General features: G+C 50.8%; 9 protein-coding genes across 9 annotated transcripts; 2 read left to right on the top strand and 7 right to left on the bottom strand.

Moving 5' to 3' along the window:
• Positions 1-197: 197 nt before the first annotated feature.
• On the top strand, positions 198-1,651 carry N7496_006500 (glycoside hydrolase family 28 protein; the record flags this gene model as incomplete). Its single annotated transcript, XM_056699429.1, has 5 exons — positions 198-521; positions 589-1,014; positions 1,070-1,199; positions 1,255-1,339; positions 1,402-1,651. The coding sequence occupies 5 exons, from the start codon at positions 198-200 to the stop codon at positions 1,649-1,651; spliced, it is 1,215 nt and encodes a 404-aa protein (XP_056554842.1).
• A 169-nt stretch (positions 1,652-1,820) lies between these two features.
• On the bottom strand, positions 1,821-3,230 carry N7496_006499 (WD40 repeat domain-containing protein; the record flags this gene model as incomplete). Its single annotated transcript, XM_056699428.1, has 3 exons — positions 1,821-2,924; positions 2,980-3,145; positions 3,196-3,230. The coding sequence occupies 3 exons, from the start codon at positions 3,228-3,230 to the stop codon at positions 1,821-1,823; spliced, it is 1,305 nt and encodes a 434-aa protein (XP_056554841.1).
• A 1,546-nt stretch (positions 3,231-4,776) lies between these two features.
• On the bottom strand, positions 4,777-6,988 carry N7496_006498 (Translation initiation factor RLI1; the record flags this gene model as incomplete). The annotated part of the gene is made up of 6 exons (XM_056699427.1): positions 4,777-5,872; positions 5,930-6,026; positions 6,088-6,249; positions 6,314-6,716; positions 6,882-6,906; positions 6,969-6,988. 6 exons carry the CDS (start codon positions 6,986-6,988, stop codon positions 4,777-4,779), a joined length of 1,803 nt encoding a protein of 600 aa, XP_056554840.1.
• Positions 6,989-7,082: 94 nt separating this feature from the next.
• Positions 7,083-7,886, bottom strand: N7496_006497 (uncharacterized protein; the record flags this gene model as incomplete). The annotated part of the gene is made up of 3 exons (XM_056699426.1): positions 7,083-7,487; positions 7,590-7,641; positions 7,693-7,886. 3 exons carry the CDS (start codon positions 7,884-7,886, stop codon positions 7,083-7,085), a joined length of 651 nt encoding a protein of 216 aa, XP_056554839.1.
• Positions 7,887-8,043: 157 nt separating this feature from the next.
• Positions 8,044-12,642, top strand: N7496_006496 (chromatin-remodeling ATPase CHD1; the record flags this gene model as incomplete). Its single annotated transcript, XM_056699425.1, has 2 exons — positions 8,044-12,455; positions 12,510-12,642. 2 exons carry the CDS (start codon positions 8,044-8,046, stop codon positions 12,640-12,642), a joined length of 4,545 nt encoding a protein of 1,514 aa, XP_056554838.1.
• Positions 12,643-14,234: 1,592 nt separating this feature from the next.
• On the bottom strand, positions 14,235-15,504 carry N7496_006495 (C2H2-type zinc finger protein; the record flags this gene model as incomplete). Its single annotated transcript, XM_056699424.1, has 2 exons — positions 14,235-14,872; positions 14,976-15,504. Coding segments are annotated over 2 exons (1,167 nt in total), but the record flags the coding sequence as incomplete, so codon positions are not given.
• A 572-nt stretch (positions 15,505-16,076) lies between these two features.
• N7496_006494 (aldo/keto reductase family protein) lies at positions 16,077-17,163 on the bottom strand (the record flags this gene model as incomplete). Its single annotated transcript, XM_056699423.1, has 3 exons — positions 16,077-16,557; positions 16,615-17,047; positions 17,112-17,163. 3 exons carry the CDS (start codon positions 17,161-17,163, stop codon positions 16,077-16,079), a joined length of 966 nt encoding a protein of 321 aa, XP_056554836.1.
• An 895-nt stretch (positions 17,164-18,058) lies between these two features.
• Positions 18,059-18,689, bottom strand: N7496_006493 (uncharacterized protein; the record flags this gene model as incomplete). Its single annotated transcript, XM_056699422.1, has 2 exons — positions 18,059-18,478; positions 18,543-18,689. The coding sequence occupies 2 exons, from the start codon at positions 18,687-18,689 to the stop codon at positions 18,059-18,061; spliced, it is 567 nt and encodes a 188-aa protein (XP_056554835.1).
• Positions 18,690-19,471: 782 nt separating this feature from the next.
• Positions 19,472-20,622, bottom strand: N7496_006492 (uncharacterized protein; the record flags this gene model as incomplete). The annotated part of the gene is made up of 4 exons (XM_056699421.1): positions 19,472-19,510; positions 19,574-19,666; positions 19,724-19,938; positions 19,995-20,622. The coding sequence occupies 4 exons, from the start codon at positions 20,620-20,622 to the stop codon at positions 19,472-19,474; spliced, it is 975 nt and encodes a 324-aa protein (XP_056554834.1).
• Between the last annotated feature and the right edge of the window lie 715 nt (positions 20,623-21,337).

The raw sequence follows: 21,337 nt of genomic DNA, 5'->3' as shown, positions 1-21,337 counted from the left end.
AATCCTCGACACAGTGCGGAGCATGGCCCCGTTCACCAAGATGAGCATGTCGATGGGAAAACAACCGATTGGCAGGCATTCAAACTTGCAGGACAAAGTTGGACCCTTTCTGATCCTGTTCAGGAATAACGTCCGGGCTATCATTTGTAGCTTGTTTCGAGCTATGAAGCTCGCATAAAAGGGAAGCGGTTTCCTCGATGGAACAGTTCCAAGAACTCAACAAAGCCTTTGACCATCAAGACAAGATTCTGGAAATCATCTTGAACATCACAATGCCTCAAATCTTCAACTATCTCGCCATTGGAGCTCTGGCAGCTTGCGCTGTGGCCACTCCCGTTGCTGAGCCTGCCATCACGGCCGCTCCCAGCCTTGAGAAGCGTGCTACCTGTACCTTCTCAGGCTCCAAGGGTGCTTCTTCTGCCAGCGCCTCGCAGAAGTCCTGCGCTACTATTGTCCTCTCCGACGTGGCCGTTCCCTCTGGAGTCGCATTGGATCTCAGCAGCCTGAACGATGGAACTCACGTAAGACCTCCTGCTACTCTCTAAGTTTCCTGTTTGTTTTCACTCATCCTCATTGTATTTGGTTTAGGTCATCTTCGAAGGCACCACTACTTGGGGCTACAAGGAGTGGGATGGTCCTATGCTCCAGATCAAGGGCAAGGATATCACCGTCACCGGTGCCAGCGGCGCTAAGCTCAACGCTGACGGAGCTCGCTGGTGGGACGGCGAGGGAAGCAATGGTGGCAAGACTAAGCCTAAGTTCTTCGCCGCTCACAGCCTGACTGGCTCGTCCAGTATCAACAACCTCTACATTGAGAACACTCCCGTCCAGGCCGTTAGCATCAACGGCTGCGATGGTTTGACTATCACCGACATGACCATCGACAACAAGGCTGGTGACAGCGCTGGTGGTCACAACACTGACGGTTTCGATATCGGCTCTAGCAGCAACGTTGTTATCAAGGGTGCTACCGTGTACAACCAAGACGACTGTGTTGCCGTCAACTCGGGAACTGTAGGAACCCCTTTATGAGAAATCTCGGACGCATGACTGCTAACTATCTCGCTAGGACATCACCTTCAGCGGCGGTTACTGCTCTGGGGGTCACGGTCTGTCCATTGGCAGCGTGGGAGGCCGTTCAGACAACACCGTCGATACTGTCACCTTCAAGGACTCTACGGTCACCAAGTCTGACAACGGTAACCAACCTTTCATCTGTTCCCGCAAACTCCAGGGCTAACTCGAGATATCTAGGTATCCGTATCAAGGCTACCGAGGGTACCACCGGTACCATCAAGGGCGTTACTTACTCTGGCATCACCCTTTCCTCCATTGCCAAGTAAGTTACACAATATTCCACGCCTATCGTTGTCGAATATTCTGACTAACAACCATTTATAGGTACGGTATCCTGATTGAGCAGAACTACAAGGGCGGCGACCTGAAGGGTGACCCTACCAGCGGTGTCCCCATCACCGACCTCACTATCTCTAGCATTTCCGGCTCTGGCGCCGTCGCCTCCAGCGGTTATGACATTGCTATTGTCTGTGGCAGCAGCGGCTGCTCCGACTGGATCTGGAGCAACGTCAAGGTCACCGGTGGTAAGACCTATGGCAGCTGCCAGAACGTTCCCAGCGTTGCTAGCTGCTAGATCCTTTGATTTCCCGTAAGTCTTTGGAACTGGTAGGTGTTGAACAGGAAAGATGGGATATTGTTGATCGTTGATGCTTTGTACTATCATTCGAGTTTCTATTCTTCTGTCACTTATTTTGAGACCATATTTAGTCACTTAAAGGGCGGGCTTTACCCTTTTTTGCCGTTTATTTGAATATTCGTATACCACCATCTGCACTTGCGGTACCAACCACGCATCGCAACCCTATTGTAGCACATTTTCCCTCGTTGGCTTCCGGATTAATCAATTCTGGAGCCCATCGAATGCAATTGACAAAGCGCCTGTGTGCCTTGTCTATAGTCTTCACCAACCTCCCATTCTGTGATAGATCCCAGCAGCGGACAGTACAGTCATCGCCCACGCTAAGCAAATATCTCCCTCCAGGATGAAACGTCAAATCCCGAACCCAGCTGTCATGACCAATTAAGGTCTTAATCAATCTCCCTCTCACATCCCAAAGATTCACACTGTTGTCTCTCGCACCTGTAGCCACAAATTCTGCATGACCTCCAACTGACGGAACAACTTTCAATCCACCCAGTGCAGCCAAGTATTTATAACTCGCCGGAGGAGCAAAAACACAACATTCAATGTGGTTATCATGGCCGCGTAAAAACGATCTAGCTTCGCCAGACGCAACATCCCATATTGTCGCAGCTTGACCGCGCCCACCTGTGACTAGATACCTTCCATCAATCGAGGGAGAGAGGCTGCATATCCAATCGCCATGCGAGTATATCGTCCTGGTGCAGTACCCCGTGGCTACATCCCATATGCGAATCGATGCGTCTCGACTAGCCGAAACAAGCCGGTTTCCGCCTGATCGTAGAAACCGTACAGCTGTGACGCAGCGGTCATGACCGGAAAGGGTTCGAATGTTAGTATAGTCGTTGGTTGGATCCCATATCTTAATTGTGAGATCGTCCGAGCTTGATGCGAGTAGTTCGTTGCCCTTTTGACCACCAAAGTCCAGGTCTGTCACGCTTCGGGAATGTCCCTTGAGCGTTCGTTCGAGTTCGCCATTTTCCCAATCCCAGATTTTGATGGTGCAGTCCTCCGATCCAGATGCTAATGTAGAGTACATCGGGTGGAAAGCAATGCATGTGACGGCTGCTCTATGGGACTCCAATGTATAGGCTGGGTCACTGGGAAGCCACTTATCTGGATCTCGATTTGGTCGTGTCATGGCTTTTGAAGAGGATTCTAGCTGCGACTGTAGACGATCTTTTTCTAACTCCAGCCTTATGATCTTATAACAATGGGTCAGTGTATCTGGCCTGAGCGCGCCGACACGGTATAGGCACCTGTTTTTGAAGCATGGAGACTTTCGTCCATTTTCGCTCTAATATCCTCGCATACTTTTTGACTTTCTCGTTCGGGAGCGGCTCTTTTAATTGTAGTTCTTCTTGTAAGACGGCGACGCATTTCGATGCATTGAGTAGTGATAGATAGCCTATCATTGCTTTATGGCTGTAAACCCACATTAGTAAAGGATCGGCGGTAAGGTGTGAAGCACCTACAGTTCCGTCGCTTGACTCTTAGTCAATACACTCATGACGGCGATAGAAGATGTTGTTGAAATATGCTTTTCAGCCTGAATCGAGGGGTTCAACTCCTTTTAAAGACGCATCCCTTTGTTACTCTCGGATTTGTGCATGGACATGATGCGGCTGCATGGAATCACATGATTAGAAGGCACAATGCGAGGAGAGACAGATATGTTAATCGCGCTATTGGAATATCTGCAATGAGACTATCATGTATGAAAGTGAGACGATTTCTAACAGACTGGCTAGATCCTTCCAGGATAAGGTTGCTTCCGCCAGTCTGGGTCTGTTGGTAGTGGGGGCGACCATCAAAGGGATAGCTCCCTATCATCCTGGGTGTGACTAAATTCTACGTTAATTATGGCCTCCTGTGGACTTCTCGCCGTAAATATGATACTAGGAATAATTATGTGGTAGTTTTAGTAGGATTCCACCGAGCTTCCATGACTTAGGTATTCGGGTGTTTTTTCTGTCTTGAAAGGTGGAGTAGGGGGGAAGATATATCGTTGCAGTAGATCCAACGCGCATAAGACCGATTTTGGCCAGCGGTCCATCTAGGCAGACTAAAATCTCTCTTTTAATGACAGGCGGATAATTCTCATTTGGAAATATTGTTTTTGCCTAAAATGATTTTTGTACGGGTGGTACAGCCTGAGACAGGAGTCTATATCCACTGGAGTACGACAAATTCAAGACTACAGACTCGTGCCGACCTCATTCCAAACCTTAAGGTTACCTTTTTTTCGCCGATCGCGTAACTGAACAATCTTTTGGGATGAAGCAGAGTCCTAGAGTAGGTAAATAGTTTACAAGGAATAAACCCGATTATTTGAAAGAATTGAATGTGCAAAAAACTAGCAGGCCTGAAACCATATACATGATGGATCGACCAGATGCAAGAAAAATCCAGCTGTTCAACAAATGACCATCCTTCGCTCTCCCTTGGCCTTCAAGCCACATCCTGAAAGATATCCACCTCTATCGATCATCAAGTCATAGAAAGCTTTTTGGTAACCGAACCCTCAGCCCAGAATACAAAAGAATTAACTCCGGTGAAACAACCATGCCAATCGAAAAATCCCCCATGTTATCGTAAAGGAAAAAGTGTTGGGTGAGTTCAGATGGCAGGTGTTCCCGTCTAAACACTAGAAATTTCGGACGTGCGACCGAATTCCCAGAGCCATGAGGGTATGGGCAGACAGACGATGACGAGTTGAGATGATTGATGGTCTCGGGATGTGGAGAAGTACAGCTGAAGCGAAGACCTAACGGAGCATGCCATTGTCTCCTAACCGATGTTCTCGTTCACACCCAATCATCTATCATCCGTCGTCATCCTCCTCGCCATCATTCAGAAAGTCCTCTCCTTTCCCAGGAGAAATCCCGATGGGGCGACGGAGCTTTCTACCCTGAACCGCTAGGGCCCTGCAAAGACCGGGAAACGCCATTCGCCAACTGACTCTTCCATTGCCGCGTCGCCATTTGTGCCGCTGCTTCGAATCGCGGCCATCATGATTGCGACGACGGCGTCGGTGTTTGTGAGGAAAGCCCTCTTCAGTTCTCTTCCTCGAGGAAGTAGAAGTTGCCGGCCAACTTCTGCTCCTGATCCATCTGACTGTTGTACTTGTTGATACGAGGGCGGTAACTGTTGGGGTCACGACGGAAAGTGACATCCAGGCTCTTGAGGAACTTGTTGCAACCAGTGACCAGAGACTCGGGAGTGTTGGCGTGAGCGTCGACGGAAGGCTGTCCGTCGAAGACGATAACGCGGTCAGCCAGGTAGGTGGCCATGATGAAATCGTGCTCAACGATGAAGGCAGTCTTCTTGGTGTGCATAATGAAACGCTTGATAACACGGGCAGCGATGATACGCTGCTCGGAGTCCAGGTAGGCACTGGGCTCGTCAATCAGGTAGATATCGGCGGGGATACCAAGGGCAAGAACGATGGCAACACGCTGCAACTCACCACCAGACAGGTTCTGAACCTCCTGGTCAATGAAGTCGTCGATCTTGAGCGGCTTGTAGACATCGGTCTGGAATTGCGGGGAAAGGAAAGCAGCCTTGATACGCTTGAAGAAGAGCTGGCGGACGGTACCCTGGAACTTGGGAGTGATCTTCTGGGGCTTCATGCTGATGTTCATCTTGGGAACAGAGCGGTTGCCGTCGGGCTTCTCGGCACCAGCAAGCATCTTACAGAAGGTGGTCTTTCCGGTTCCGTTCTCACCCATCATGACGATAATCTCGGAGTCGGTGAACTGACCCGCGTCGATCTTGAGGTGGAAGTTGCCGAGAGTCTTCTCCATGGCGGGATAACCGTATGCGTGGGCCTTGTCCGCAATGAAGTCGTCACCGGCCTCAGCCAGACGGAAAGTCAAGGACTCCTCACGGAAACGCAGGTTCTCAGTGGGGATGTTACCGTCAAGGAAGATGTTGATACCCTCACGAACGGAGGAAGGCAGAGTAACGACACCATAGACAGCAGGGCGACCGTAGAGAACGCAAATGAAATCGGAAAGATAATCAAGAACCGAAAGATCGTGCTCGACAACAATGACGTAGTCATCGGGACGGAGAAGGCCGCGGATAGTACGGGCAGCAGCCAGACGCTGCTTGACATCGAGATAAGAAGAGGGCTCGTCGAACATGTACCTAAAAATCTGGTAAGAGGAATGGTTCAATCTGTGATTCGAGTTTCCGGAAACTTACACGTCGGCCTTCTGGACACAGACGAGACCGATGGCGAAACGCTGCAGCTCACCACCAGAAAGGTGACCAATGTCACGGTCCGCAACCTGGTTCAGCTCTGAAGTTTTCAATTAGTCAATGTTTTCAACCAAGCCAAGACACTTGATGATGTTCCATACCAAGCACATCCATGATCTCCTTCATGTTATCCAGCTGGACACGAGCCTTGATGAGATCCTTCACGCCCTGGACGGGACCCTTGACGGCGCGGGGAATCTGATCGACATACTGAGGCTTGACGACAGCCTTCAGGTTGTCCTCCAAGACCTTGGTGAAGTAGTCTATTTTATTTGATCAGTCGTTGCCCCTCAATATGATTATCAGGTTTGCTTGGGTTTCACGCACTCTGCAGCTCGGAACCACGGAAGTACTTCAGAATCTCCTCCCAGTCAGGAGGGTTGTCGTAGCGGCCCAAGTTAGGCTTGAGCTTGCCACTCAGAATCTTCAACGCGGTACTCTTGCCGATACCGTTTGTTCCAACGAGACCGAGGACCTGACCGGGGCGAGGCATGGGCAGACGGTGAAGCTTGAAGCTGTTGGCGGAGTAACGGTGGGTGACCTGGCTCTCCAGGTTGGTGGGCAAGTTGATAATGTTGATAGCGCCGAAAGGGCACTTCTTGGGGCAGATACCACAACCGATGCAAAGGCTCTCGGAAATGAAGGCGATCTTCGAGTCGGAGGTGACTTCAATGCAAAGCTTACCCGTGCGGACGACGGGGCAAGACTTCTTGCACTCTTGACGACATTTCTATAGCAAGCTAGGTCAGCATCTTGTGAAATCGATGTCGACCATTTATCCAGATCCATACCTTCGGTTTGCACTGTAGATCGAGGAAATTTCAGGTAAGCCGGTCATGAACGAGGTATTCGACGCGCGAGTAACGCAAGGTTAGCGGGGTAGTTGGGGACGAACCTTGTCACTGTTGACAATGGCAATACTAGAGGCAAGATAAACGTTAGAAATGCGCAAATTTTCTTTTGAGAAGGCACCCAAACATACCGGGTAAGCTTGTCAGACATGGTGGCGGCGTTGGGTCTCGAAGAACCACGATCAAGTATCAAAGGCGGGTATCAAAAAAGTTTGACAGCGAATAGTTGTCGCGTGCAAGAGCTGTCAAATCAGGGCGAAGCAAAATGCCGGCGCAGGCAAAGCAATCAGGCGCGGATGAGCACCAAGTTTCTGCGCGGACTCGAACTGACGGATGAAAGACAGGACAATCGCGACGACGAGAGAGGGGCAGAATTGAACGCTTTCTTTCTTATTGTGGGCTGGGCTGCCTGAGGCTACGACGTAGTGACCGCCCTGAATGGACGCATTTCTTTCGGGTGACGCTGATTGGCGGGGCTGCGCGGAGCGGAAGAAAGGTTCTCCCGGGCCAACTCGAGTTAATCCGACCGCGTGATACACGGGAAGGTCACGGGACTGCCAGCTGGCCAAAGAAGCGAAGCCACTAGTCCCAAAGAAGACGAGGTACTGCTGCCTTGTTGCCTGAGGGCCGAGGCCGCCGAGCCGATCGTTCTGCAAACCAAACCAAACCGAATCAAACCTCCCCCAACTCTTCTCCCTCACTCGTCTCTACTTCCCACACCCGGATGCCCGTCATCACACCTCCCCACCCACCATTCCTTTCTCACGTTGATACGCTAGTCCCCCCTCTTGCGGGGTCACCACGCTATGGAGTGTAAGTGATTTTATTCTGCTTTCCCTCAAAGCGCGGACGTACTGCTTGACCGGGCTGCCCGCGTACTTCTCCGCGTTGCTCGACCCACAGTCAGAATCCCCGATTTCCGTACTGTCTCTCGGGATCGAGGCGTTTCTTGACTCGTTTGACGTATCTCGGATGGAATCATCCTCTGAGAGTGGGTTGTCGGTGCCAATCTCCTCGTGGCTGCTTCCCCCAGTCCTGCTCACGCCCATCCCACCCCGTTATCAAAAAACATCGATCATCATCAATCTTGATATACTGCATGACTGTACCGATATCAAGCTCAATTGCCCTGCGGGTTGAGTCGCGTATCATTACTCTACCGTCTCCCGTGTCTTCGGCGTGCCTCCTGACCGGAATCGAGCTTCAATGCTGACTGCCCCTCTCGTCATAGCCTCCAGCATGGTGATCCCATCGGGTCAAGAACCTCATATCTCCTCAACCGTACAAAACGGTTACTCGCATTCCTCTGTGGATGAAGACGCGCCCGCAGAGTTCGATATCCCTACCAAGCACGAGTCCAATCCGTCCGGGCTCGTCGAGTCGCATCCCGTCTCCGAGTCCTCATCCGAACCCGATGCCGCAGACGACTCATATGAGGCGGAGTCTCAGGCTTCAGATGGAGAAGATGAAGATGTTGTGATGGAAAACAGTGGTGATGAGTTCGCTCAGTCTAGCCGTGAAAACTCTTCATCGCCAGAACCAGACCGCGGCGTGAAGCGAAAATCATCGCCGCCAGACGAAGTCGAGTTCATGCGACAAAACCCAGATCTGTACGGCCTTCGCCGTAGTGGTCGCGCACGCCAGACACGTCATCTCGTCGACTCATCCGATTCCGATTCGGATGTTGTCGCGCCACGCTCCAAGCGCCGGCGCAAAGAGCCCTCGCAGCAACCCTCCAAGACCTCGCGATCGGCCACGAATTCCTCCTTCTCAGAAACCGATAGTGACGAGTATGGTGGCAAGGGTGCCCGAGCAAACAAGGCTCGGCGACGTCGTCTAAAACAAGCCGCCAGCACAGAACCATCCTTTGCCGAGGTCCGCTTCTCCACGCGAAACGCCTCGAAGATCTCCAATTACAACGAAGATGAAGATGACGAGATCTTTGAAGAAGATCCAGATGAGGTCATGGACAATTACTGGGCACAGAATTACGTGGAGGATACCCGCCCTGCAGTCGATGTCGTTCTAAACCATCGGTTAAAGGAAGGCTTGGATCCCAAAAACCCCGACGTCGATCGCCAAGACTTTGAGTTCTACATCAAGTGGCAAGACAAGTCGCATGTTCATGCCACTTGGGAATCAAACGGGTCTTTGGCCAACTATCGCAGCACACGTCGCGTGGACAACTACGTTCGTAAGGTGCTCAACGAGGAGCTCCGGCTGCTCCATGATCCCGATGCGCCCCCAGAGGACCGGGAGAAGTGGAACCTTGATCGGGAACGAGACGTCGAGGCCATTGAAGACTACAAACACGTTGAAAGGGTCATCGGTGTTCGAGAAGGCGAGGACGGTACGACCGAGTATCTCGTCAAGTGGAAACGACTGTTCTACGACTCATGTACCTGGGAAGCCGAGGACTTGGTCAGTGATATCGCACAGAGCGAGATTGACCGTTACATCGACCGCTCAGCTCGTGTGCCCGTCTCGGACAGGAACGAGTCGAACCCCGCTACGCGCCGGCCATTCGAACGTATTCAGTCTTCCCCCGACTTTCTGCAGAATGGTGAACTCAAGGACTTCCAGATTAAAGGTCTGAATTTCTTGGCGTTCAACTGGGTGAAAGATCGCAATGTGGTCTTGGCAGATGAAATGGGACTTGGAAAAACGGTCCAGACAGTCTCTTTCATCAATTGGCTGCGGCACGTTCGGCGTCAGCAAGGCCCATTCATTGTCATTGTCCCGCTGTCAACCATGCCGGCATGGGCTGATACCTTTGATAACTGGACACCAGACTTGAATTATGTCGTCTACAATGGTAGCGAGAAGGCGCGTGCTGTTCTCCGTGATTACGAGTTGATGGTGGATGGTAATCCCAAGCGGCCAAAGTTCCACGTCCTCCTTACCACCTATGAATACGCTATGAATGACTCTCCCTTCCTCGGCCAGTTCAAGTGGCAGTTCATGGGGGTTGATGAGGCCCATCGTCTCAAGAACCGTGATTCGCAGCTTTACGTTAAGCTCAGTGAGTGGAAGTGCCAGGCACGTCTTCTCATTACGGGCACTCCGATTCAGAACAATCTGGCTGAGCTATCCGCTCTCATGGACTTCCTCAATCCTGGCATGGTCCACGTGGATGTCGACATGGATCTCAACTCGGAACATGCATCACAGAAGCTGGCCGAATTGACCGATGCTATTCAACCGTTCATGCTGCGTCGCACCAAATCAAAGGTTGAGTCCGATCTTCCTCCCAAGACGGAGAAGATTATTCGTGTTGAGCTTTCTGATGTTCAGCTGGAGTACTACAAGAACATTCTGACGAAGAACTACGCTGCTTTGAATGATGGCGCCAAGGGCATGAAACAGTCGTTGTTGAATATCATGATGGAGTTGAAGAAAGCTAGTAATCACCCATTCATGTTCCCCAATGCAGAGGCGAGGATCTTGGAAGGTAGCACTCGGCGAGAGGACATCCTTCGTGCCATGATCACCAGCAGTGGCAAGATGATGTTGTTGGACCAACTGCTTCGCAAGCTGAAGACCGACGGTCATCGTGTTCTGATCTTCTGTCAGATGGTTGGCATGCTTAACATTCTCAGCGAATACATGGAATATCGTGGCTACAAGTACCAACGCCTCGATGGTACCATTCCTTCGGCTGCTCGTCGGCTGGCCATTGAGCACTACAATGCCCCAGAGAGCACAGATTTCGCTTTCCTCCTCTCCACAAGAGCCGGTGGTCTTGGAATCAACTTGATGACCGCTGATACTGTTGTTCTCTTTGATTCCGATTGGAACCCTCAAGCCGATTTGCAAGCCATGGCGCGAGCTCATCGAATTGGTCAAACCAGACCTGTCAGCGTCTACCGCCTTGTATCCAAGGATACTATTGAGGAAGAAGTCATCGAGAGAGCCCGGAACAAGCTCATGTTGGAATTCATCACAATCCAGCGTGGTGTGACTGACAAGGAAGCCACTGAGATGCAGAACAAGATGGCTCGTGTGGTCAACGAACCCAACTCCACGGAAGATATCTCCCGCATCCTTAAACGGCGTGGCCAGAAGATGTTCGAGCAAACTGATAACCAGAAGAAGCTAGAGCAGCTTGATATCGACTCCGTTCTCGCAAACGCAGAACTGCATCACACCGAGCAGGAGGAATCGATCCAGGCAGACGGTGGTGAGGAGTTCTTGAAAGCCTTTGACTTTGTTGACATCAAGGTCGATGATCTCACATGGGACGACATCATTCCTCAAGAGCAGCTGGAAGAGATTAAGGCGGAAGAGAAACGCAAGGCAGACGAGAAGTACCTTGCGGAGGTCATCGAGGAAAACAGGCCTCGGAAGCGCCACGCTCCCGCTGAATCCAAAGAGACACGTGGAGAGCGCCAAGCCAAGCGCCAGGCAAGGGCACAGGTCGCTATGGAAGACGACGAGGAAGATAGCAGCTCCCTGGATCCGAAGCGTCCACTGGAAGAGAAGGAGTACCGATCACTCTCGCGGGCCTTCCTACGTTACGGTGACTGGGCAGATTGTGAAGAGCTCATTGTCGAGGATGCCCGGTTGCAAAATCGTGACCGAGAAACGGTCCATGCGGCTCTCCGTGAAATCACAGACAAGGCTGCCTCGCTTGTCCAGGAGAATTTGGCCCAGATGGAGGCTATCAAGCAATCCGGCAAGAACTTGACGAAGAAAGAACAGAAGGCTGTTCTCTTTGACCATCACGGCGTCAAGCGCCTCAATGCTTGGACCATCGTCGACCGTCCGCCCGACATGCGTCTCGTGCGGAAGATTACAACCTCTCTCCCAGACTTCAAGACTTTCCGTCTTCCAGAAGCCACCAAACTGGCCGACTACAGCTGCCCATGGGGTGCTCGCGAGGATGGAATGCTTCTTGTTGGTATTGCACGCCATGGATTTGGAGCTTGGACGCAGATCCGGGACGATGTTGATCTGGGCCTGGGCGATAAGTTCTTCCTGGAGGAACACCGAGTGGAACGGAAGACTCAGCGTGCTCAAGGGGAGGAAAAGTCTACCAAGTCCCCCGGAGCTGTTCACCTGGTCCGTCGTGCAGAGTATTTGCTCTCCGTCATGAGGAACAAGCACAGCAACGGTAGCAACGTCAACGCGAAACGAGCCGTCGAAAACCATCATCGGAACAATAAGCGGACCTCGCGCGTTGGCAGTGGCAGCGTTTCTGCATCTCCCGCCCCCTCTGCTCGCAAGGGTCACCGTGAGGCTGACCGCTCACGACCTCGTTCCTACACGCATGGCAGCCGTGATTCCGGTGACCGTCACCACACTCCAAGCCATGACCGCCCCAGGTCGGGACAGGATGGTGACCGCCCTCGCCACCGTACCTCTGACGCAGCCAATGATGAGGCTCGTCGTCGCAAGAGTCACGAGAATGGCAGCTCAAGCAAGGAAGACATGGCGAAAGCGTTCTTCCGGCCTATCGTGCCGAACCTTAAGCAGGTCTCCATGATTACGGCGAAGAACTATCCCAACAAGCATGAGCGAGCTCTCAAGCTCCGCAACACGATTGTGAAGATTGGGAAATTCATCCGCAACACGCTGGAAGGCGAGCAGTCTATGCCTTCCCTTGAGAAACGTCTGTGGTAAGTACTGATTCATCTGGTGTTGCTGTTGCAAGTTATTAACATGAAATTTAGGGATTATGTTTCCGCCAACTATTGGCCCAATAAGGAGGCCAGCGGATCCAAACTCCAGCAGATGTTTGACAAGGTCATGGAAGCCAGCAAGGCCGACAAGGCTGACGGTGAGAAGAAATCGAACGGTTCATGATCCTAAAGGATCGTGCCGCTCGATACCTCAGTCGGGCTGGTTCTTTCTTTGTTTTCTCGTGGCGAAAAGCCACGACATTCGTGTTGAGCACGGTCCTTGACGCCTGGCACACCCGAGCCTCCAGATCTCCCTCCCCCCGTTTCCCCCCCCCTCCCCTTTCCCTCCCTTTCCCTCCCTTTCCCTCCCAGCTAGGCCGGTGTTAATCAACCAGATGAAATGTCAATGACTTTCTTTTTTTGATTAAAAAGTACAGTACATATGGATGCGAGGAGTTGCATGGCATTGCGAAGGCGTCGGAATGGATTGCGATTCACGCGTTCAAAAATGCTTACACAGCATGAATAGGAGAATTCCGATGCGACTTACCTTGAATATGATTCAAACGTCAAGACGATTATTTGCATGGCGTGTTTGGTGCACTTTTCTAAATTCCCTAGGAGTTGTTTCTTACTTTTGCTTTCTGTTGGTAGATCACCGTGGACCCTCGACGCCGGTCTCTACTGAGATCTTGCTGAATCGGGATACATGTGGTTTACTCTCAGTACTCTCTTGTTCTCATTTCGTTTTCTTTTTAAACATCTCTCACGTTTTCACGCATGGCCCCGGTCTCGTTTCTTGCCATTTTGGCCGCGGCCGTTTTTCTTTCGCGTTGTTAATTTCTGTTTTCGTTCTTGAGCACATGTATCCTATGGAGTGGCCATCATGGCGTTGATTGATTTGTTGCCTCTTTTCAGAAGATCATTCAACTAGTCGGGAGCACTAGTCTTGTCTTACATGTTACTTCTTTTCCATTTTCTTGTTAGATTGAATCGAATCGAGACTGGCCAGAGCCTTGCTAAGATCTCGGCTTGGAATATCACCTCTTTCGAGTTCCCTGCTAAAGTCGTAGCCAAGGGTGCAGTGTAGATTAGGGAATACAGTAGCTTCGATCGGTCATTTAGAAGATGCTTTTATTCATTGCTTTATGAATTAGATCGTGGGACCGGGCTATAGTAGGGTAGTCAGCGCTGTCTCGCAGTCAGAGAGTAAGCTCGTTCATGGAATCCCTCCTCGCTGCCTCGACGGCCTCTGGGGGCGGTCCAAGGCACAGTCGATGTAGAACTGGGTGTTTGCCGGTACTTATGGTTGACCAGGTAAGATACTGTGCTTTAAGAATCACATAAAGCGTGGGACGCGTTGTACACCGAAAACCAGAGCTTCCCAAGCGCCCAGACGATTATGATATTTAGTCCTGGGAGTCAAGAGTGACTTCCGAGCAGCGGTCATCCTCTCGGCTGATCTAGAGTGAGAATAGAGTTCACTTGGAAGTGATAGATAGAGTTGACCATATTGACATTGGTCTCGAATTTGAAAGCGATAAAGGCTGAACTATAAAGAGTCCGCGATCCAATGTTTCAAAAGAAAGGATATTCGATATTCCCCGAAAGAATATGGAGAGAAAATAGATGATATAGTCGTACAGATGTTCGTGCCGCCTTTCCCTTTCCAAACAGAAACAGATATACAAGGCTATCACAACGCCGATCACGCCAGAAAGGAACAAAAAAGGAATATAAATGTCACAGAAAGAAATAAGTCGAAGCCAGGGAAATTTAAGCAGCAGCATCGACCTCACCCTCAGCAACCTCAGCGGACTTGGCCTGTAATTGCTCCTGCTGTTGCTTAAAGTGCAATTGCTGGTGCTGGAGCTTTTCCAGACTAGTAGCCAGGTTTCCAGGTGCCGCTGGAGGAGCGTCGATATCACCAACGATGGCGCTAAAGAGCCGCAGCTCAGCGTCGATGACATCGTCGAAGATGGCTTCCTTCTCCAGCCAGGACTGCTCGCGCTTCGGTCGAAGCTCGTCCCATTCGGATTTTAGCTGTGTGGTTTCTTTCTCTGCCCAGAATATCTGGCGTCGGAGCAGGCGGTATAGATCGCGTGGGGCCATGGCGAGCTCGCGCTCGTCGAAGCCGAGCTCTGGTCCGAATTCCGGCATGCTTGTGTCTTCCGAGTCATCATGTGCGGTGATAGTGGTCAAGATAGGCTCGTTGGGATGGTCTGTCTCGCTACCGGGCTCTTTTGCTGGCTGTGAAAGCTTGAGGCGGATGCGTTGGAGCTTCGACACTGGGGTACCCGTCACGCTACCAGCGGCCGCGGCCTTGACCTCGGTAGGTCGCAGATTGTCGAGTTCGTGGACAGAGCGCATGTGCTTTGTTAGGGCGTCCGAGCGGGTAAAATTACGATCACACTCTGTAGGAAGGACGTTAGCAGGGCGATACGGGACGAAACCGAGGAGGTTGGTAGTAGGGAGTCCAAGAGAAAGAGGGGGAAATATGAACTTCCGGTGACGTACCAGGGAGGGTGCAGTAAAAGGGTTTCTCTCGAGTATGGCTCCTCATATGCGCACGCAGGGCATATGCGCTGGCATGCGTTTGACCTTTACGGGAGCAATCCATCCACTCGCACGAGTACCGCTTCTGCCGGGTCCCGATATGCTCGTTGTGGATATGTTGTACCAGGCCATCCATATTGCCGAGGTCACCTGCCGTGCATCCATCCCATAGACACACGGTTACTTGATCGCCGCTCTGGCCGCTATAATCATCCTCTTGGGTGTTGCCGCCCAGCGCAGCACCGAAGAGGAGAGGGGAGTTGGGGATTTCGCCGGAGGTGTCGGAGGAGATTGAAGCTGTTGGCGAAGGGGGAGGCGGGACTTCGTCTTGGAGAGAGGACATGGGGGTGTGGCGGTCCCAAGAAGCTACCCCTGTACGACGGCGCTTTGATGGGGGCATATTGGAAGCTGACGGCGATTGAGCGCGGCTCTCATGCTTAACGGAGTCGCGATCTGAGTCGTCGGCGGTGCCGATGGAGGACAGGGGGAAGCTTCACGGGAGGCCATGGTGACGGTAATTGACAAGGTATAGCCAAGTGACCCGACTTGGGACGAGTTTGGCGCTGTAACAATTGAAAGGAGACATTTCGCGCAGGTTGCCGGCGCAAGGCGAGGGTTGGCCGATGAAGCATCACGTGATGGTGCTCCTAGCTCGAGTTAGTTTTCCTTTTGGTTTTCCCTTTTCCTTCTTTACAACTCCCCACAACACTGCAATGGTTGCAAAAATGGAGGGAACTTGACTAACACACTCACATTGAGCTATAGCATCCATGCTATTTCACAAATATATTACTATGGTAAGCTATATCCCCTCCTCGATTACCTCATTATCCCACGACCTACCCTACTTGCATGATGAACGCAAAGAAGAATTCTGCAATTCAGACAATCTCCGTGCATTTCTTTCGGGTTCTGCATTGTGAGATTGCATGTTGACTCTTCTACACTTGATCTGATATCTGCAATACCCTTTTATATCATGCTATCAATTGCTATTATTTTCACCGCCAGAGTTGTCTCGCTAACAAACTCAAAGTATCTATTGAATTAGGTCCTATCCACTTAATACCGTGGTCCAGCGACCGTGTGCTGCTTCAAGATGGCATCGATTTCAGCCATCTCCTCATCCGTGAGCTTGTCGACTCCAGTCATGTTCTGAACCAGCTTGTCAACAGTGGTGCCGCCGGGAATTGGAATAATGGTGGGCATGCCAGGCTGGCCGCTAAGAGTGCGAATCCAGGCCAGGGCAATCTGAGAAGGAGCAACGTTCTTGCGAGAAGCCAGGCTGTTGACCTCGTTGATGAGCTTCAGATTCTGCTGGAAGTTCTCCTCTTGGAAGCGTGACATGTGTCGGCGGATGTCACCTTGGGGAATATCCTCCAGCGAGGTCACTGCACCTGTCAAGACACCGCGGCCAAGAGGCGAGTAGGCAACGACGGGGATATTAAGCTCAGCACAGGTCTTTGCAATGTCGTTCTCCAGGATGTCGGTCGACCAGAGCGACAGCTCCACCTCGACGGCGGCAATGGGATGGACCTTGTGTCTAGACACGTAGTTAGTATATAGATTTCAGTCACTAGACCGTTTCATTGCAACGTACGCTCTCCGGATAGTCGCCGCATCCACTTCACTCAAGCCAATGCCACCAATCTTGCCCTCCTTCACATACTGCGCAAGCACCTCCATAGTGTGCTCAACGGGGAAGGCAGAATCTTGTCGAGCAAGTTCGAAAATGTCAAGCTTCTTCTTCCCATCCAACAAGCGCAGAGTCTCGTCAACGCTGCGACGAATATTCGCTTCCGAGCCATCCGGAATCAGCTGGCCGGGCTTCAGTCCACCCTTGATGCTGAGAACGACCTTGTCTGCATTCTCGGGGTATTGGGTGAAATACTTGTTCAGCAGGTGCAAGGAGTTGTACTCGGGTGTGCCGTACAGCTCACCACCGTTCCAGAAGTTGGCACCAAGCTCCAGAGTCTTGTTAAGAGTCTCAAAGCAGACTTCCTGGCTTGGTGGCTGGGCCTGCCAGGTCATTCCTGAGCTGAAGTCAGTATCTATAGTGTCTTGAAGAGCCTTTGGAAGCTAGAAGAAGAGTCGTACTCATAGTGCCATAGCCGGTAGGGCCGACCTCTTTTCCAACGAGAGTAGGCATTTTGTGCGTCACAGTTGAGATGTAAATGCGGAATATATGGCGAAAAGGAGACTTGGGATGAAACGGAAGGCCTTCAGTTGTCAAGTTATGACGATTGAGGATAAACTTTTGTTGTGGCGGGCGGGCCTTTTTATACTTGGGCTCAGTCCCGCATTCGCTACTGCTTTTTGTGCCACACCCCCACCAACGAATAAGCACCTTAACCCCGGTCTCTGCAGAATCTCCGCGATGCGGTTCATGCATCTCATCGGCCGAAAATTGAATAGTTCCGTGCCGAGCTTGGTCTACGGGGTTATTGGATGCGATGTCCGTGACCAATGGCGGGGACGAGAGTGACGAAATCTCGTCCATCGGAGTTAAGATTGCGTAGACCGAAGACGGGTCCACGATCAAGTACCACCGTGGCGGAGATGCTATCTAGGTTTGGAGCTATAGGAGATACGGTGTGGATTTACTGGGAGCTTTCAGACGGAGATGTTCTTGACAATTCCATCTAACGGAGTATGCTAATGTCTCTTCTGCTTCTTGGAAGGCAGCCAAATATTACGTAGAAAGAGGAATAGTAGTTTCGGCGAAATGATTGGAGGTCTAGAATAGCCACTAGTAGCATCGAATAGGCAATCTACAGGAATTCAACAGGGCGATTTGTCGTGTCTGGTCTTCGTAAAGGGTCATGCTGCATGTACTCCTTACAGAACCTTCATGTCTTCGGCTTACCCAAGCAATTTCAATACCAAGCCACTCAAAGCAAGAGCCAAGCCAGATGCCTACTTCTAATTCTCCTCGCGAACAATACATCTTATTGAATCAATTCTTCCGGTGGTACGACTAGGCTATAAAGTACATCTCAAATAAAATCACATCACGTCATTCATCTTTTCCCTTTCCCCGGACCTCACAGCATGAAGTCCTCATCCAATCCAAGCTCATCAGAGCTATCAATCACATCCCGCCATCGAGACGCAATCGCCGTCTCCATAGCAGCAAAGATAATCGGCAGATCTGAAGCGGACAACTTCTTTTCACCATGGTAGCCTGATCCAATTTGGATGTTCTCGATCGGCTTCTGGTTTCCGTGCTTGATGGTAGCCGAATACGTGACGCCGCTGCCACTGATGACCGGTGTTGCGTCGAGGTTTATCGGTTCTCCGTGTTCGGCGTTGACGAGGGGGCTTGTGACGCCAGTGGAGGAGGGGGTTGCTAGAGGTGTCTCTGTGGGTGTTTCTATCGGAGTTGACTCTGTGGGTGTTGGGTATGAAACACCCAGTAGGTCGAAGACTTCGGCAAGGTAGTGTTCAGTATCGGGGATTAGTCTCTATAGTCTAGAGTTAGCATGCACTTTCGAGCATGTTTGCGTCTGGCATCGGGATATGACGAACCGGGTCGCGGGGCAGCACAGCAGGCATAGACTGGGCTTGTTCTTCCGTTGTTGACTCCTGAATTGGATGCGCGTAAACAGTGGAGACGGCTAGAAGTGCCAGGACTCCAATTGTAGTCCAGGAGTATTTAGAGGTTGATGGCGACATGTTGTAAAAAGTCTATGTATTCAGGCTTGAAGAGACGAGATTGTGACTTGATGAATTGTCTGGAGATGGGACACGGAGCAAATGCAAGAAGACTCAAGTATGATCTACCCACATGCGGCGAAGATCAGGATCCAAAAATGATTCATATACCTTATCCTGGAATTAGTGGGACAAGTTTATGCCCTGGTCTGGAATGAGCGCCTGCTAAGCTCGGATGCCAGTGTTCGGATAATTTCGCTGGAATCCAGCCCATTGGGTTTGAATCCGCTCTACTAGCCCATTTAAATTCACCAAGTAAGCCATACAATCTTCTGCAAGCCTCTTTGTTGCTACGGAATCATCCCAAGTTGGGTGGTCTTAAGCGGGCTCTTTGCTCGATCTAGGGATGTCCGTGTGTAGGGCGAATTCCTGGGATGACAGTCTAACATTCCAAAAGGGAAACACGGACCTGGACAAGGATAGCCCTTGCGAGGTCATAATGACAAGGTGTGAGACGCATCAAGGGAAATTATTGTCGATAGGACTGCTGCTCAAACAGACTAGGAATGGTGAACACGCTTGCCGGTATTGGCGATGCAATCTTGATAGTGCCGGTTCTTGAAAGCGATGGAATGGGCATCTCGTAGTGATGCCTTGTATTATCCCCTGGATATTTTTGTCGGCAGTTATTGCACCTGATTACGGACAAGTGTACTTTTGCATTCACATCATGCATCCAGGCAGAAAAGGTAATAAAAAGTAACTTGTACAATCTTGACTCTTCAAGCTATAAAAAATTATGCTTAAACCCCGTCATTGAAGCGGTAGTCATTCATCCATCTCTATAATGGAGTTAGTATCTCATCAAGGACATGATAAAGCCAACACAAGTTGGACGACTCTACCTTGTCAAATGGCTTTGAAGAATCACAGAAACGAAGATCCGTCGCGAGACGAATCACATTATCAGGATCATTGTTGATAGTGGACGCATGAATCTAGAACACAGATCCATCAGTGTATTTTCAACCAAATCATTACCCTAAGATACATACCATGTGAGGCTTGTGCAGGACAACATCGCCAGCCTCATAGGCCGAGACCAGCCAGCGCCGGCCATGTTCCCGGGCAAATTCAGCCGGGGTTTCTGACAGGAGGCCCGTTGCCATCATATTCGAGTTAAAAGCCGAGCGTGCCTCCTCATCTGTCAAACCAGATTGCTTGGCCTTGACGAAGAATGCTTCTTCCATCTCGACTCCGATGCGGTCGCCTGTGGCGCATAACTTAGTGACAGCGGTAAATGCCAGGTGCGAAAGCGGAACATACCATCTTCCAGATAAATTAATCCTCCACCATTAAGCTTAATGTCTCCCATGGGTACCCAGGCAGTAACACTGGTTGGGTCACCATAACGCAGGAAAATCTGATCATAGTGTACACCAATAGGCTTGGAGCCGGGGATGTTGTTTCTTAATAGCGTTCGGCGTAGACTGAGCGTGTTCTTGCCCCAGTCTGTGAACTTGGCGACGAAGTCGTAGAGCGCTGGGTGATTGCAGAACTTCTCGGCATACCAATCTTGATAATGGGCATCCAGGGCGAGGTTGACAAAGGCTGCTGCGCGATCTCCACCTGGCCTTCCATTGCCACCAATGTGTCCGGCCCCAATGCCGGGGTAGTCCTCGTGGGACTTGGCCGGGTCAAAAACGCCCTCGACGGGCTTGGTGCCTGGCTTGAGAACACCGGTTGACTCTAGAGAGGAGAAATATGACTCGCGGGCAGAGAGAACATCATCGCGAGGGAGGACCTGCTTGAGGAAGAGATATCCGTCTTCATCATACCTCTTCCGTAGTTGTTCTAGTGGGAGTGAAGGATCGGATGGGCGCAATAGCGCAGCATTCTCTGAGTTCAAAGGACCGTCATTGACGGCGAGCTGGTCTGCGATGAGAGCAACCATTTTCGATAGCTAAGATGATACCGAAAGAATAAAATGAAATGGGAGGACATGCCGCAGTTGACCAGGACGACCCGAAATTTATATCTCGTCTGTGATCAGGTCGCCACGATGGCGGGGTAAAGAACGACCGATCTGGAGGAATATCCAACCATATCAACACGATTGTCAGCTCTGCCCCGCATGTCTAAGATATTAGGCATTATTCGTGGGGCTTGTGAAGTTCATGGAACATCCGATGACTGCATTATGCCACCATGAATGGACGGATGAGGCGAAAGTAGTAATATTCCCCGCATCCACAGCGGAAAATATCTACCCTTCCGGGGAAGTGGGGTCGAGTGCTGGTCCACCTGCGGAAATTATTACTCTCTGGCTTCTTATAAAGGCAAAAGTGTTCCTTGTGTGCAACAATAGCGCGAAGATTATTAGCACATGACACCGTGGCAATTTTGGAGTGTGTAGCTTGAGATTGTGGTTCTAGTCATGTTGAAGACATCTCGTGAGGCGGGAACCAAGGAACCTTGCCCGAATGGGAAGATAAGTATAGCCGCATATTGGTATTGAGAAAGTCAAGTGAAGAGATTGGATGAAGAGAAAGTCGGCTCTTCGAAATGAAGTGGAATTAAGCTCTTTTATATCTGTAACTCGAAAATAGACTGGTTTTGAACTAATCCCAACGAGGAAGTATGCAGAAGTCAATCCTCTTCACCGAAAG

This window comes from Penicillium cataractarum (genome assembly GCF_028827025.1).
Source record: "Penicillium cataractarum strain IBT 29864 chromosome Unknown utg000005l, whole genome shotgun sequence".
Classification (NCBI taxonomy): Eukaryota; Fungi; Ascomycota; class Eurotiomycetes; order Eurotiales; family Aspergillaceae; genus Penicillium; species Penicillium cataractarum.
Note: the sequence above shows the minus strand (reverse complement) of the source record. Positions and strands in the feature narration are given on the sequence as shown.